This window comes from Ceratina calcarata, unplaced genomic scaffold, assembly GCF_001652005.2.
Source record: "Ceratina calcarata isolate Rehan_Ccalc_2016 unplaced genomic scaffold, ASM165200v1 scaffold339.2, whole genome shotgun sequence".
In the NCBI taxonomy this organism is placed as follows: Eukaryota; Metazoa; Arthropoda; class Insecta; order Hymenoptera; family Apidae; genus Ceratina; species Ceratina calcarata.
This window is the reverse complement of record NW_017156717.1, coordinates 31,601-45,416: the sequence shown is the minus strand read 5'-3', so window position 1 is coordinate 45,416 and position 13,816 is coordinate 31,601. Positions and strand designations below refer to the sequence as shown.

General features: G+C 33.8%; 3 protein-coding genes across 7 annotated transcripts in view; all 3 read left to right on the top strand.

Moving 5' to 3' along the window:
• Window positions 1–810: 810 nt before the first annotated feature.
• Window positions 811–3,085, top strand: Elp4 (Elongator complex protein 4). 4 transcript variants are annotated; one of them, XM_026813582.1, is made up of 6 exons: window positions 811–1,102; window positions 1,198–1,324; window positions 1,440–1,475; window positions 1,678–2,297; window positions 2,490–2,702; window positions 2,896–3,085. In XM_026813582.1, exons 2-6 carry the CDS (start codon window positions 1,207–1,209, stop codon window positions 3,001–3,003), a joined length of 1,095 nt encoding a protein of 364 aa, XP_026669383.1. In that variant the 5' UTR covers window positions 811–1,102; window positions 1,198–1,206; the 3' UTR covers window positions 3,004–3,085. The 4 variants fall into 4 exon arrangements, with proteins under 4 accessions (XP_026669383.1, XP_017880270.1, XP_026669385.1 ...); XM_026813584.1 differs by having other exon boundaries at window positions 813–1,102; window positions 1,253–1,324; XM_018024781.2 differs by having other exon boundaries at window positions 812–1,324.
• Window positions 3,086–3,891: 806 nt separating this feature from the next.
• LOC108625075 (CD82 antigen) lies at window positions 3,892–12,635 on the top strand. Of its 2 annotated transcripts, XM_018024799.2 has the most exons (8): window positions 3,892–3,996; window positions 4,397–4,655; window positions 5,308–5,526; window positions 6,525–6,707; window positions 7,101–7,313; window positions 8,117–8,324; window positions 8,878–12,162; window positions 12,242–12,635. In XM_018024799.2, the coding sequence occupies exons 2-7, from the start codon at window positions 4,593–4,595 to the stop codon at window positions 10,293–10,295; spliced, it is 2,304 nt and encodes a 767-aa protein (XP_017880288.1). In that variant the 5' UTR covers window positions 3,892–3,996; window positions 4,397–4,592; the 3' UTR covers window positions 10,296–12,162; window positions 12,242–12,635. The 2 variants fall into 2 exon arrangements, with proteins under 2 accessions (XP_017880288.1, XP_026669391.1); XM_026813590.1 differs by lacking the exon at window positions 12,242–12,635 and having other exon boundaries at window positions 8,815–8,963.
• Window positions 12,636–13,138: 503 nt separating this feature from the next.
• pink (WD40 repeat domain-containing protein pink) overlaps window positions 13,139–13,816 on the top strand; it is a 4,920-nt gene continuing 4,242 nt past the window's right edge. The window contains exons 1-2 of the mRNA XM_018024791.2: window positions 13,139–13,225; window positions 13,664–13,774. Of these exons, the coding sequence (XP_017880280.1) occupies window positions 13,139–13,225; window positions 13,664–13,774 (198 nt within the window). The remainder of the gene's footprint in view (window positions 13,226–13,663; window positions 13,775–13,816) is intronic.

Genomic DNA, 13,816 nt, shown 5'->3' with positions numbered 1-13,816 from the left:
AAATATGTATGCAATGAGGAATTTTTGTTTCGCAGAGGTTCATACCACCATTTATATACATGTCTATTATAATAAATCAATCTGGTATTTTTATTTGATTTTAATAATATATTTGAAACTAGCAGAAAAATATACTTCCTTTCAAAGAGGCGTTGTCTATCAATTCATGTAAAAATGAATAACGATGAATTAAGAAAAATAATCGCAGATTAATTAATGACGAAATTATGTACACATTATATTAATTGATATATTAAAGTACTCTTCTTTCTAATTTATGTTAAATTCGACTTCTTAAAAATAAAGCTTGATGTATGTATCAAGAGAAATAAGCTCCCCAAGTATTACATCTAGATTATTCGTACACTAACAGAAGCATTATAAACTGGAAAGTGTCATTTATAATATTGTCGACTATTTTGCTTACTTAATTTTTTTGAAGAATAAACACATCGAATGTTTAAGCATTTATTATATTTCACATAAAGATGCATATTTAACATGCAGTCTTTAATAATGACATAACATTTCTCATATATCAATGTAAATCTGCAAACGTAAATTGAAGAAAATACAAGAATGAATATGATTTACGATTTACGATATTGTTTATTTATCTTTACAGAAGAGTGTTTTGGTCTCGCCTCTATCACCACAGGTACAAGAATGAATACGAATTGAATTGAAATATCTTTATTTATCAAAATGAAGGGTGTTTAGACCTTGTCTATATCACGTATATCGCCACACCACTATTCGAAAATGAACACGCATTTATCTCGCCTGATGCTGACATCTTTCGCTTAAATATTTGAAATAAAAGTCTTCAGTCGATAAACTATTAAATTGCCTCCTGCACTTATTTAATACACTTTTTATGAAATAATTCATTCATTCACATTTCCTTACAATTTATCAAATTGATGCACGTATTATGTTACACCACAATGTGTAATTTTCGTACAAGTATACGATGTGTATAAACATAACCTAAAAGTATAGAGAACGATAGTAATTGGCGCACGTGAATTTTAGATTGTAAACAATCATATTTTTAATGAAGATTGTATAGTACATCTTTACTTCTTTGTTTTTATTTCATGTATGTCCATACACGAACTCGAATTGATAAGTACAAACATTTTTCTAGAGGAATCATTTTTACTTTAAAGCACTTCTTCTTAAAATCAAAAGCAGATTTAAGATATGGATTTGAGTACTGTAAAAGGCAGCAGAGTTCCATTTATTCCAGGAACAAAACCATCAATAAAAAATTCTCAGCTACTCGTTTCATCTGGAATTCCTTCTTTGGATCATATAATAGGTCTTCACATATTTTTTTATAATCTATTGTATCAAATGTATTGTATAATAATGTAAAATATTACAGTGTTATAGAATATCATGAGCTATTGTATAATATAAGATCTATTTTTTAGGTGGTGGACTACCTATTGGTTCCCTGTTTCTCATAGGTATTTAAATTTTATGTTTATTCATATTTTTTAGAGCATGGTTTAAGAAAGTGATCTTGATATCAAGTATGACAACAAGGAGTTGAGCTTAGATATATACTTCATACAGTTCAACATGTCCAAATTTCTTATAAATCCATAAAAATCTGTAGTCTAGATGTAAACATTTATATCATTGATTGAGACATGATATTGTTTTTAGAGGAAGATAAATATGGTACATACTCAAAAGTCATGTTAAAATATTTCATGGCAGAAGGTGTAATTACAACTCAACCATTATTAATTGCATCTAAAGATGTGAAAACGTCTAGCTTCTTATCTGAAATGCCAGCTGCTATAATAGATAATATATCATCAGAACAGTCCTCAAATGTGAATGAACAAATGCAAATTGCATGGAGGTATCAAAACCTGAAGGTAGTAGATACTTCGCCAAGTGGTGGGCAAGTGTTTGGTCATTTCTACGATCTTACAAAGACGATGGATAAAGAATTAATCAACAAAGCAGATATAACACAGTGGTACGATGATAATTGCCCTATGAAAGATCGTATCTTCAACAATAATACATATTCACACTTATTAAAATGCATTCAAGAATCTGTGCGAAGAGGACAGTATTCACTTTCTGAAACAACCACTAAGAGACAAGTTTTAAGAATAGCCATTCACTCTTTAGGATCCAGACTGTGGTGCAGTGATTCTGAAACTGATTCAAATCAAGATTTATTAAAATTCTTGTATCATTTCAGAGCACTTTTAAGATACAATTATGCAGTTGCGGTAGTAACAGTACCTACTGAGTGTTTTGACAATTCCGTGAGTTGTGCATACAAATATTGGTTTGAATTTTATTTTATTATTATGTAGAATTTTCGTTACTTGAACACTCATTATGTGAAAGTTCTTTTATATGAACGTATTTGTCGCTCAGTTCATATAACGAAGGTTCTACTGTGCTTGCTGATCAAATTTCATGAAATGATATCTCATTTATGATATAATCTTCAGACTGGCATTGTCGATCAAATTGAACACTTATCGGACGCTGCAATTAAATTAGAGTCATTCGCAGGCTCGCAAAAAGAAACAAATCCACTTTTTCGGGACTACCATGGTTTGTTACATCTTCAAAAGATGTTTGCTTTAAATACGATATCACCTCATGAGCCCGACTCACGAGACCTCGTATTTAAATTACGTCGCAAGAAATTTGTGATCGAGGTAAAAATCTTTAAATTGAAATTTTGATAAAAATGCACACTTTTACATAAAGTAAAACATTTTTATACATATGATTTAAATAGAAATTTATTTTATCATTTCAGTATCATGATACATATTTCTGTAAATTTTCTGCGTATTCACTCTTCATAAAATTCGTAGGAATGATATAAATTATTTTTGATTGATTTAGGTCTTACATTTGCCACCTGAATTGGAAGATACTGTTCAACGGGAACAAGACGATATACCTCAATTAGGATGTTCCAATCAAGCACGCAAGAATCTGTTAGATTTTTGAAACATTCTGTACAAATATTATATACTTATTTAACAATTTTATTTTATACATACTATTAAACGTTGTATATATTTCTGAACAACATGGACCTATCACTTTCTTCTACCCTTGATTCTTTTATTTATTCTTTGATTCTTTGAAATGTTTATATATATTGTATACGAACATAATTTTATTTTTGTACGGATGTAAGACTATTAAAAGTCGGTTTTTTCACCACATGAAGAGTGTTTACTTTTTTCCATCCCAGTTAGTTCTAATACCACGCAAGCGAACACCATACGCGTTATTCGAACCAGAAGTGCACCGCGTGAATTAATGCAGGCGGGAGGAGATAGGCTCTGTGAACACTCACAATAATACTCGTGTACCCGTTCCGTGATATAATGTTACATGTAAATTTTTCTACAGCTACATAGTAGAAATATAAAATAATATCTTGTGTGTAAGTATTATAGGAAATGTATTATCAATTATACGAATTATTGCATGAAATATTTTATAAAACGTTGTATTGAACGTTACTAAAATTATTATATGAATCATTGTACTAATTTTTACTCTGGGTATCAGTGCATGGTGCAAATGTGTTAAATGCCATTGTTAAATTTACTTTCCGTGAATTTAATTGAGTTAAAAAAAGTTCCGAAATGCGAACGGAAGTAAACAGGCTGAGCGTTACTCATCCGCGACGATTGCGGTCCCCCGTGTGTGCGAACTCTGACAAACACTAGTTATATCTGTAACAATCGTATAAGTACACGCATATGGACATTTCATCCCCTCCTACGAGATTTTTTATTTCTTTTTGTTTCGTGCCTTTCTATTTCCTTCCGGTTCCATCCGGTCGGTCGCGCATGAGGGCATCCAACGCAAGCGCGCGTACAGATGCCAGTATTTGTAGCAGCAAGGGGCGATCTATCACGCGGGTTTTTAGTCTTCCATTTAACGTGGTCAAGCACGCTTCGGTATCGAAAAAAAAATTGTGTGAAGGTAAAGGATTTAGTTATTGGATGTATAGTGAAGTTTTTGATAATTTGAAGATATTTCTTTACTTCTGAGGCTTGTCGGAGTGGCAATGTCAATATTTATGCAGTTGATATATTAGTTTTATTTTTTATTATTTACCATATCAGCTGTTATTCCTATGTAGCTTTTCGAAGATTTTGTTAAAATGTAAAAGAAATATTGTATGTAACAGTCTTCATCCTAAGTATTCGCCCTATTTGCTTTTTCACCTCAAATTAGTAAATTTAAACGCTTAAAGATTTGAGCCAAGATTGTAATACATTTGACTTACGTAAAGAAACTTAAATTTCATGTCTAAAAACATGATGATACGAGATGCATCATGCCATTTTTATTAATATCTGGTTCTGTGTCCGGTAACCAGGTGAGACAAGGTACTTGGAACCTTTATCTTAATTGAAAACGAAAAGAAATTATGTTCATGGAGTGCGCTCATGTTCTCGTTTGTTGCAATTATTAATGGAATGTCGTCGCAAGGAGATAACGTGACGGCTCGTCACTAAGTACTTATTATCGTGTACACTTAAATTAAAGAGAAATTAAGAAATCCATGAGTTAAAATGGAAAGAAAAGGCTTCGGTCTTTCGCGTATCTTCATCTGCTGTTCCAATGTCATATTTTTGGTAAGTTTTTTAAGTTTACGAGCTCTTCGTATAATAATTTTAGTATTGAATGCAATTATTTTCGTTATTCTGGTAGAATGATAATGCGCAAAAAGCATGTTCTGCATTTTTATTAGACTGTCGAATAAAAAACTTAAAAATGATGCTCTTTACTTGTTTCTTCGTGAATCCCACCTATAGCAATCTTCTGTAATTTTTTTGTTATACATTATATAGTGAAAGTACCTCTTTAACACATGAACAAAAATTAATTCGTTGAGTTCAATATTAGAAAGGTTACTCAATTTTGAAATGTGTACAAATATTTATGGACTTCACTGTATACTTTTTAATAAATGAGCGTCATTCATAGTCTAACGATGAAAAATCAGAGCTATGGAGTCGGAGGTAACAAAAAAGAGTATTTAGCGTCGGAATCCTAAATTTTGTATCTCTGCAGCCATATTAGAAATAGTAAACGTAGATTAACCGTTTGAGTCCCAAGCAGAGCGATCGCGTTCTTTAGATTTTGTGTTGAAAAATTCCAGTACTCATTTAGAGAAAGCGCAGACGCGCTGTTCGGGATTTTTCGACAGTGGTTTTTTTCTCAATACCCCTTGGGACTCAAACGGTTAAAAAACATAGGAAGCTGAGGACGTTGGTTCGTTTCCAGATATCGGGTTTCGCGTTGATGTCATTAGGTGCGCTGTTATTAGCCGATGACGAGCGCATCCTAATGTCACGTTTATTGGGGCCAGGAGACATGCATCCCGATCAACCATTATTTTATTACCTGGCGTTCGCAGTCGTTGGACTCGGATTTCTCATCACGCTCACTGGCCTGCTCGGATGCTGGGCTACTTGTCTCTACAATCGATGTGTCACTGTTTCAGTAAGAATCAAGCAATTTTTTCACTTGAATTGAGTAATTTTAGTACTATTAATGTAAATGTTGTTTATTGTTATAATGCTTGATATAATATTTGATTCAATGTCTCATAAAATGATTTAAGCAGTACTTGATATAGTAATTCATCCAATGTTTCATATAATGATTCATATACGATTTAACACAATAATTGATATACTAATAAGAATGAATATTTCATTTTTACGGGATTTAATCATTCAAAAGTTCTGTACAATCCCTGCACTTGTTCGCTTCCTCAGACCAAACTAGAACCAGATTTCCCGCTTTGTTGGTCACGCGTCGTTGCCCGGAAACAGAATCTGCATAAATCAGGCACGCGTGCCCACAGAAGGAGGGCGAGCCCGCGTATCGTTTAAAAACAGCAATTATTTCAAGGAATCGCTTATTAGAGGAGCGTACGCGCGATGATCGTTCCGTGAAACCCGCTCGCGTTTCACGGTCACGCTCGAAACTTCAGATATCAACAATTTTAATGGCTAATTAATTAAAAAAGTGATTAACAACTTCGCGAGTTGCATTTTTTTAATAAGTAAATTAATTTTTTAGTAGAAATTCAATCAACGTATTATTGTTTTATTTGTTTTTCATGCAGTACATTGTATTGCTACATGTAATAATGCATACATGTGCTTAAAATGAGATGAGTTATACATATGTAGTACATAAATGATAGAATACCAGTTACACAAGTATTTAAGTATATAATTGTTAAATAGAATAATAAATCTCATTATTTATTTCTTAACATTAATACGGTTTAACTACTTCAATTTATACAATATACGTATATTACATGGATATATTATAACTGACTACAGTACAAACTAAATATTAACACAAATGCAGTCCATGTTGAACATAAAATAGGCAGTAAAATCACTTAAGCAATGTTTTATTTAATTATAGGTGGTTCTCTCATTATAAATACGGTTGGCATCCTATTTCATTTCTGATTCCAGTATCTGATCGCGATAATCCTCCTGCTGTTCGGAGAGTGCACCGTATGCGTTCTAGTGGTGTTTTGGCCTCACGTTCTGGGCATCGATGTGAGACCAGCACGATTGGTACGAGCTTTGCAGCGTAGTTACGCTGTTCCTGGTCGAGAGCAATTCACGGCAGCTCTTGATCTTGCGCAAACAACGGTACGTTCCTGTTTCCGTATCGAAATTTTCTTTTTCAATTTAAATTAAGGGGGCAGTGGTACTTAAATGTCCAAAAAGTGCCTACTTTTACTACTTTTTATGGAAATTAATATCAAATCTGTTTAAGGGTCTGCACTATGCATAATTGTAGATATTCACAAATCTTTTTTGGAAAATGCTCCGTAAAACATTAATCTCTTTTGCATTTAAATTTTCTATATTTAATCACAATTCTCTTCAAATCTGTACTCTAATTATAGTAGTGTATTGCGTCTATGTAGAACAGAGGAGTGTCCCTTGTGGATTCCTGAAAGCGATGAATGCGATCGCTACGTGAAAGGCAAATTACGTATACACGCCTTTTAACGAGAAATCATTTCGAAACCTTTTTAGTTTGGTTGCTGCGGCATAAACGGAAGCAGCAATTACGGAACCTCGTGGTGGCGGCTGCAGGAAGTCGGCCGACGAGAATTGGTGGTGCCTCTCAGTTGCTGTGCCCTGAACAACGCGAACCAGACCGACTCGTTCCTTAACCCTGAACCTGCCAATCTCACTCTCTGCCAGACTTTGAATCCCGCCGAACATCAATACGCCCGACACACCGCGGTACGTATCGTTAATCAGGATGCTGTTAAACACGTGAAATCGGACATAAACATTGCGACAAATGACGAGTCTATTAACGTGATATAATATTGTAATTGTAGAAGTGGTAAACCATTTCGGAAATTTTGTTATCGTTAGACTGCACTTTTAGGCAGAATAAAACATTTATAGTATCAGTTTAAAAGATGTATTTTAAATAAAAATTTGATTGTCCTTTCAATTAAGCACTGCAGTATGCATTTCGCTTTTGATATTCCATGTATTAAAATTGGTTGCACAGATCGTTAATATTTTACATGCATTTAATTGTTTTGTAAATATATAACGTGCATAGTTTATTAAATTATTGGGCACATATAAAATTTTAATTTGAACTCACATAAAGTAATTTTGGACAGACAGGCGCATGACGTTCATGTCATACCGTGACCGTTACTGTCGTCGTTATATTTTCACAATAATTTCATTGTATCGACGGGCATGAAATCGGGGGAAACGAGAACAAGTCGCATCGATGCTCTCTTTACGTCGAACGCGAGAACGCGTTCAATAATGACCCGCCTGATAATGTCACAGCCTGAGGGAAATCCATTCTGATGCGGGTTGCGTAAAAGCGGGGTGTCTATCGTTCAAACCATATCGCATCCGGAAACGGATGAATCGACAAGGTTCTCGTCGAAAGAACCGTGGTAACAGAGTTTCACGTTGCTCGAGAGAACTTTTTTAAATGTAGACGGTCGATTTTCATGCAGAATAATTCTTGAAGCTTCGTAAAGAATGAAAGAAAATACTTCTTCTCTCAGGGCTGTCTAGAAATGCTCGAGAAATGGACTCAGGAACAAGCACTGATACTACTGACGGTTGGATTAACAGTGATTTTCGTGGAAGTGGGCGCGCTTCTGAGCACGTTCTTTGCCTGTTCGCGAACCAATAAAAGGGCAAAATCTCAAACGTCGACTTTTACGTCTACACAAACGCTCAGTCCCTTCAGCGAAAGTGATCACGATTTTGGTAATTTTTCTTGTTATGATAATTGTTATAAATAATTCACACGGATTCCGACGTAGTGTGAAATACTTTCACAAATTTAATTTAACAAAAGCAGTTGAAATTATTTATTAATAATTGTACCGATTACTAAAGTCGTATGAGCCGACAAAATTGTATTAACACAAATTCTTTTGGAATATTGATTTAGTAATCATATTTATAGTACAAGTGAAAATCCCAATTTTTTTACTTATATTACTTTTATAATAACAGATTCAATTTAAAGAAAAATAATGAATTCTTAATTCTATAACCGGACTGTAGATTCTTATGGAAAATAAAACACTTATGGTATCAATTTGTAAAATAAGATTTAAATAGAAATTATTTTCAACAATTAATTATTGTAAATACATGCACAATCCACAAATACATAAAATGTGCTTGTCTATCTATAGTTATCATAAATAATAATCGTTTCTACAAGAATGTCTCCTTGCATTATTTATAGGTCTAGGTATCGAAAACAGAATGCATGGTACCACATTCGGCGCTAAATCATGAAGGTGGCTAGAGGGCAGTGAGGGTAAATTGTCACTGGATGTAAAGAACACAAAATCTACAAACAATTTGTCTGGACTTAACGACGTAAGAAGATTCAGGAGAAGTATAATCGAGGAATGGAAAAATCCTCCAAGACTTGACGAGAATGTTTTGCGAAGTGATCAATTATACGAGGAACGCGCAGTGGACGTGGGACTAGATTATTTTCACTATAATCAAGCAAAAGAAGTAAGAAATCATGCCAAAGAAGATGCAATTAAATATAATAGTAGTGGCACGGTCAGGAGTATACCCATTAAAAATTATCAGGCCTCCATAGCACATAACTTCGGTACACTGAGACGTTCCGAAGCGCCCCAATTGCAATTCGAATCCTCTATCTCCGAGCCTGAGAGAAATCTTCATGCAACAAAACGTAAACCTTCTTCATCTCAAATTCGAACTTCAAAACGTTCGGAGACGTTGAATCCAGCCAGAAGATCTTGTCACTCTTGCGATTATCAGCACGAGATTCAAAACGATCGTCAACAAATTAATTCGAAATTAAAAACTCTCGACAGGAGAATAGTTAGAAGTGATTATAACATTTCCAAGCACAAGAAGGATGAAGACTTTAGCGACTGCGACGATCATTTTCATAAATCTTCTTATAAGAAATTAGATGTTAGAAGAGGTAAGAAGAATAGAGAAGAAGAAAAGAATAATTCGAAGCGTTTGAAAGGTGATTCAGTTAAAAGCAAATATGGAACCATCGCACTCGAACGTGGACACGTTGGACAGAAAATATTCGCGTACGAAGAAAACGCCAGGCGTAGCAGTCGCAATTGGGATTCTCCCGGAAAGTATCAAATAGTTCCCGAAATAAAAAAGCATAGAGCAATTGGTGTGCCATTGGTAGGCATGCATAACGCGTGTGGTTTGCCTGTGGTCGCTTCCTGGCACGATCATGAATTGTTGGAGCCTTTGAAAATCGATGGCAAAATTTTGGGAACGTTGAGACCAATTTTTAAGGGACAACGAGCTTCGATTGATTTCTGTAGAACTCATTCGAAAAGAAAAATGAAATCAAGAATTGCTAAAAGATCTTATTCGTCAGATTTAAAGAAATCGGATAAGAAAATTGATTATCCGTCTATTAAATCGTTGGTTTCTCTGGAAAGCGATGGTAAGAGGAGAAGGAGACGTCCTTCGTTCAAGGCGAAAAACTCTGGTGCGTTGAAAAATTCTGTGAGGCGAAGGAGATTCGAAAGAAGAGATAAAGAAAATTGTAACAACGGTAGCAGTCGTTGGAGAACGATCGATGTGGGAAACACTAAGAGGCAAACTTTGTATGCAAGAGACGATGGGGATGACGCTGTGCAGGTTTTGAAGAATTTATGCTTGAATCCTTTGGCTCGAACCAAATCCGAAACTGATATGATATGGTAGAAGGAATTAAGCAAATTAATTAGTAAATATAATTCCTGACTGAACAATTAATTTTTCTATAAAGCAGTCCATTGATCACATTTAGAATGTTACTTTAATTATTCCATTGATTTTATAATTGCTCATTATAAAAGAAGAATTTTATGCGTAAAAAAAGTTTCAGTCAAGTCCTTCTGGAAATTCTCGTATTACCGTGTAATACAATGTTCATTAAAATTATTTTAACTTTCGTTCTATATGATATTAACTCACTGTCTGTAATCACATTTGTTCTAATGATTTGTACTAACTGCATACTGGGTCGTTTAAATTCATGCCTGTCCTTTTCAGATTTAAGAAAAATCACCAAAATATTCTTCAATAATGAAGTTCCGAAAATGTCATTCAATAGTTTTTATTGCTAAACAAATGATTGTTAAACAAATAAACATTTAAACGAACATGGAAAACAGTCTGACTCAAAAACGGCTGAATATGCAGACGGAGGGTTGAGTAAAATTCATTAAAATATTATTTTTAATTTTGTAACGTATAGGTACGTACTCATTATATGCTTTGTAAATATGCTGAAGTATTCTGTACTCTTGAATCTTATAATGAAGCTAAAACCCTTGCTACCCTCGTTAAAAGTAGTTCTTTACCTATATACATATAGCTATCTGCTGCTATCGATAGGAAAAATTAAATTTTATATCTATTCATATGCGTAGTGGTCGATTAAAATATGGCTAAATTGCGCAAGATAAACGGAAGTATACTTTGAATTGAATAAAAAATTCTTTATCTTTAATTTAATTTATTTCATTTCCTATCATAATGATCTAAAAATCTAAGCGAAGCTCTCGAGTGCGAGATTATAGATGGTGTTCAGAATTGCTAACCGTAATTTTTTATGATGATAATAAAATCACGACCGGGAAAGCAATTTTCTACAGAAAGTGGACTTGCTATAATTGCAAATATTTATATCTGCAAAAGCAATCTGAAACAGCTTTTGATTTTTGTCAACTCTAGCTGAGCGTCACGATCCGAGCCATCCTACCCGTGACTTGGTGCGGACTCTACATGCGCTCTTATTGGTCAGTGTTTCTTGTTAATAATTTAAAAACCATGCCTCACTTTGCATTTTGACAAAGGAAATTGTTGTTCAGAACACTTACAGAATCACTCACCTGTCTTTACTCACTTAAAGTCTAACACTTCTTCTGGGACACCCTGTATGGTCGAAGATGACAACCAAAACCGTCCTCGTCACATCTGCCGTTTGCTCGTAAACTGGCTGTACTTCGTAACTGTCAATTGTTGGTTTATTTTATTTGAATAATTATTATTAATAAAATGTCTAAAGTGAAGAACAGTAAAAGATTCTATTGGAAAGGAAAGTTAGTGAGTGAAAAAATATATAATCAACGATTAGTTCAGCAACAAAGTGGTCGTAATTCAGCTGTAAGAAGGTTAACTCCGAAACAGACAGAGACAGCAAGGAATCTTCAGTACGATGAATTTGAACCTCCAAAACAGACAGAGACAGCAAGTAATCTTCAGTACGATGAATTTAAACCTCCAAAACTGACAGAGACAGCAAGTAATTTTCAGTACGATGAATTTGAACCCCCAAAACCAGCAGAAGGTCGACGTATTGTCGAATTACTTGTTCTGGGAAATCAACTGTGGTGCACAAATTGCAAAGAATGTTTATCATTGTCAAATATCGAACGAGAACAACGTCGAGGGCTTGGCTCCATTTTATCAGTTCGCTGTCATAAATGTTCATTGATAAATATAATGAGCACTGGTCAACAGCATAGCACGCCTGAAAATCCTCATCGGATGACTCGATTTGATGTAAATACTAAGCTTGTGATAGGTAATTTATAAATTTTATCATCCTTTTTCATAATCATATTCCTAAAATAACAATATTCAATGTTTGTGTTTCAATACAGGCATGATACACAGTGGGATTGGATACACTAATTTAAATAAACTATTAACATGTTTGAACATACCAGAAATAGATTTTAAGACATACAAGAGATATCAAGAAGAAGCTGGAAAAGCCATAGTAAGTCTTGCCAAGCAGAGTTGTGAAGAAGCAACTGAATTGGAGCGAAAGTTTACTCTGGAGAATCTTCCAGCTCTTAGAGAAGATTTGTAATTGTATATTATTATAAATTTTTCATGACTTCAATTATTCATTTTTACAATAAATTAGATTCGAAACAGAACAAATTGATTTCAATAGAAGTCCATTCATTCAATGTTATGTTTTCGGTTTCCGATTTAGAAGTTTCATGATCAGTCAACAAAAATACTGATTAATAAATGAATGAAAACGAATCTTGGCATTTTTATTTCACGACCCTTGACCAGTTTTAAAAGTGGGTATTTAAGATCGGAAATTATCACTCCTTTCTTTCACTAATTTAATGTACGTGCTAATAAATGTTAAGATGAATTTAGAAAAGCAATCCTGGGGGTGGCTACTATAAGTCAATGATCACTCGCTTTAAAATCACCCGAGTAACTACGGACGATTAATTTTATATACAAAAATAGCCTGTCTTCTCACTTGGGATTTAATGAAACCTTTAAATTGAAAAAGAAAGTACGTCACTCAACTACTACTGCTACTAGTATCTTCCAATGCGCACGCCCCAAAAATCCCACGATGTCCCAACACTAGTTCCCCCCCCCCCTTCCCAGGATCCATGTGTAGCACACAGCAACGAGATTGTTGTACATTTATGTCAAAATTGATCGCAGTTTATCAAGATTAATTTATTACCGCTCGTGTGTAATTTGTTGTTTGGAGAAGATTACTCACGGAACTTCTGCGGACTATGCAGGAATTTCCTTACGTGTTATCCGAATACGAGGAAATAAACCCTCTTCTATACAAACCTATCAATTCAACTCAACGTATCAAGGTATTCTCAAAATTCTTATGCAACAATACCACGTTTCCTTTTTTGTTTTTGCAATATTCATGATGTTTTATCAATTACATTACTATACTTCTGTATACATAAAGAGGATAACGTTCATGCTATTTCAATCTTTTAATACAATGCTCATTTTTTGACGTTTTACATATTTTGATTTTTGATTTGGAATTGTACGAAAAATGTGAAGCGTATAAAATATATTTGCAAACTATATGTATGGATGACTTAAAATGATTTTTAAGAATGATAATCGTAGTGCATACAATAGTTTCTAATTATTAGTAAATGTACTCTCGGAATAATGATAATTTTACAGTACATGTAACACAAATATGTCTTGAATATCCTAATCCTTATGATTATAGATTATGTAAGTTACTTTAATGAAAGGTTAACTAAATTTTCTTTATTATGTTACAGTACACATGTTTTAACACATCTCCGAATTATATTATTTTGGGTTCAACCAGCGGAAGTGTTTACCTCTTCTTAAGGAAACCATGCTCCTTTGTACAATTGATACCCTTATCGGTATGAATTTATTCTGTTTTAATAATAATAAAATATTAACTC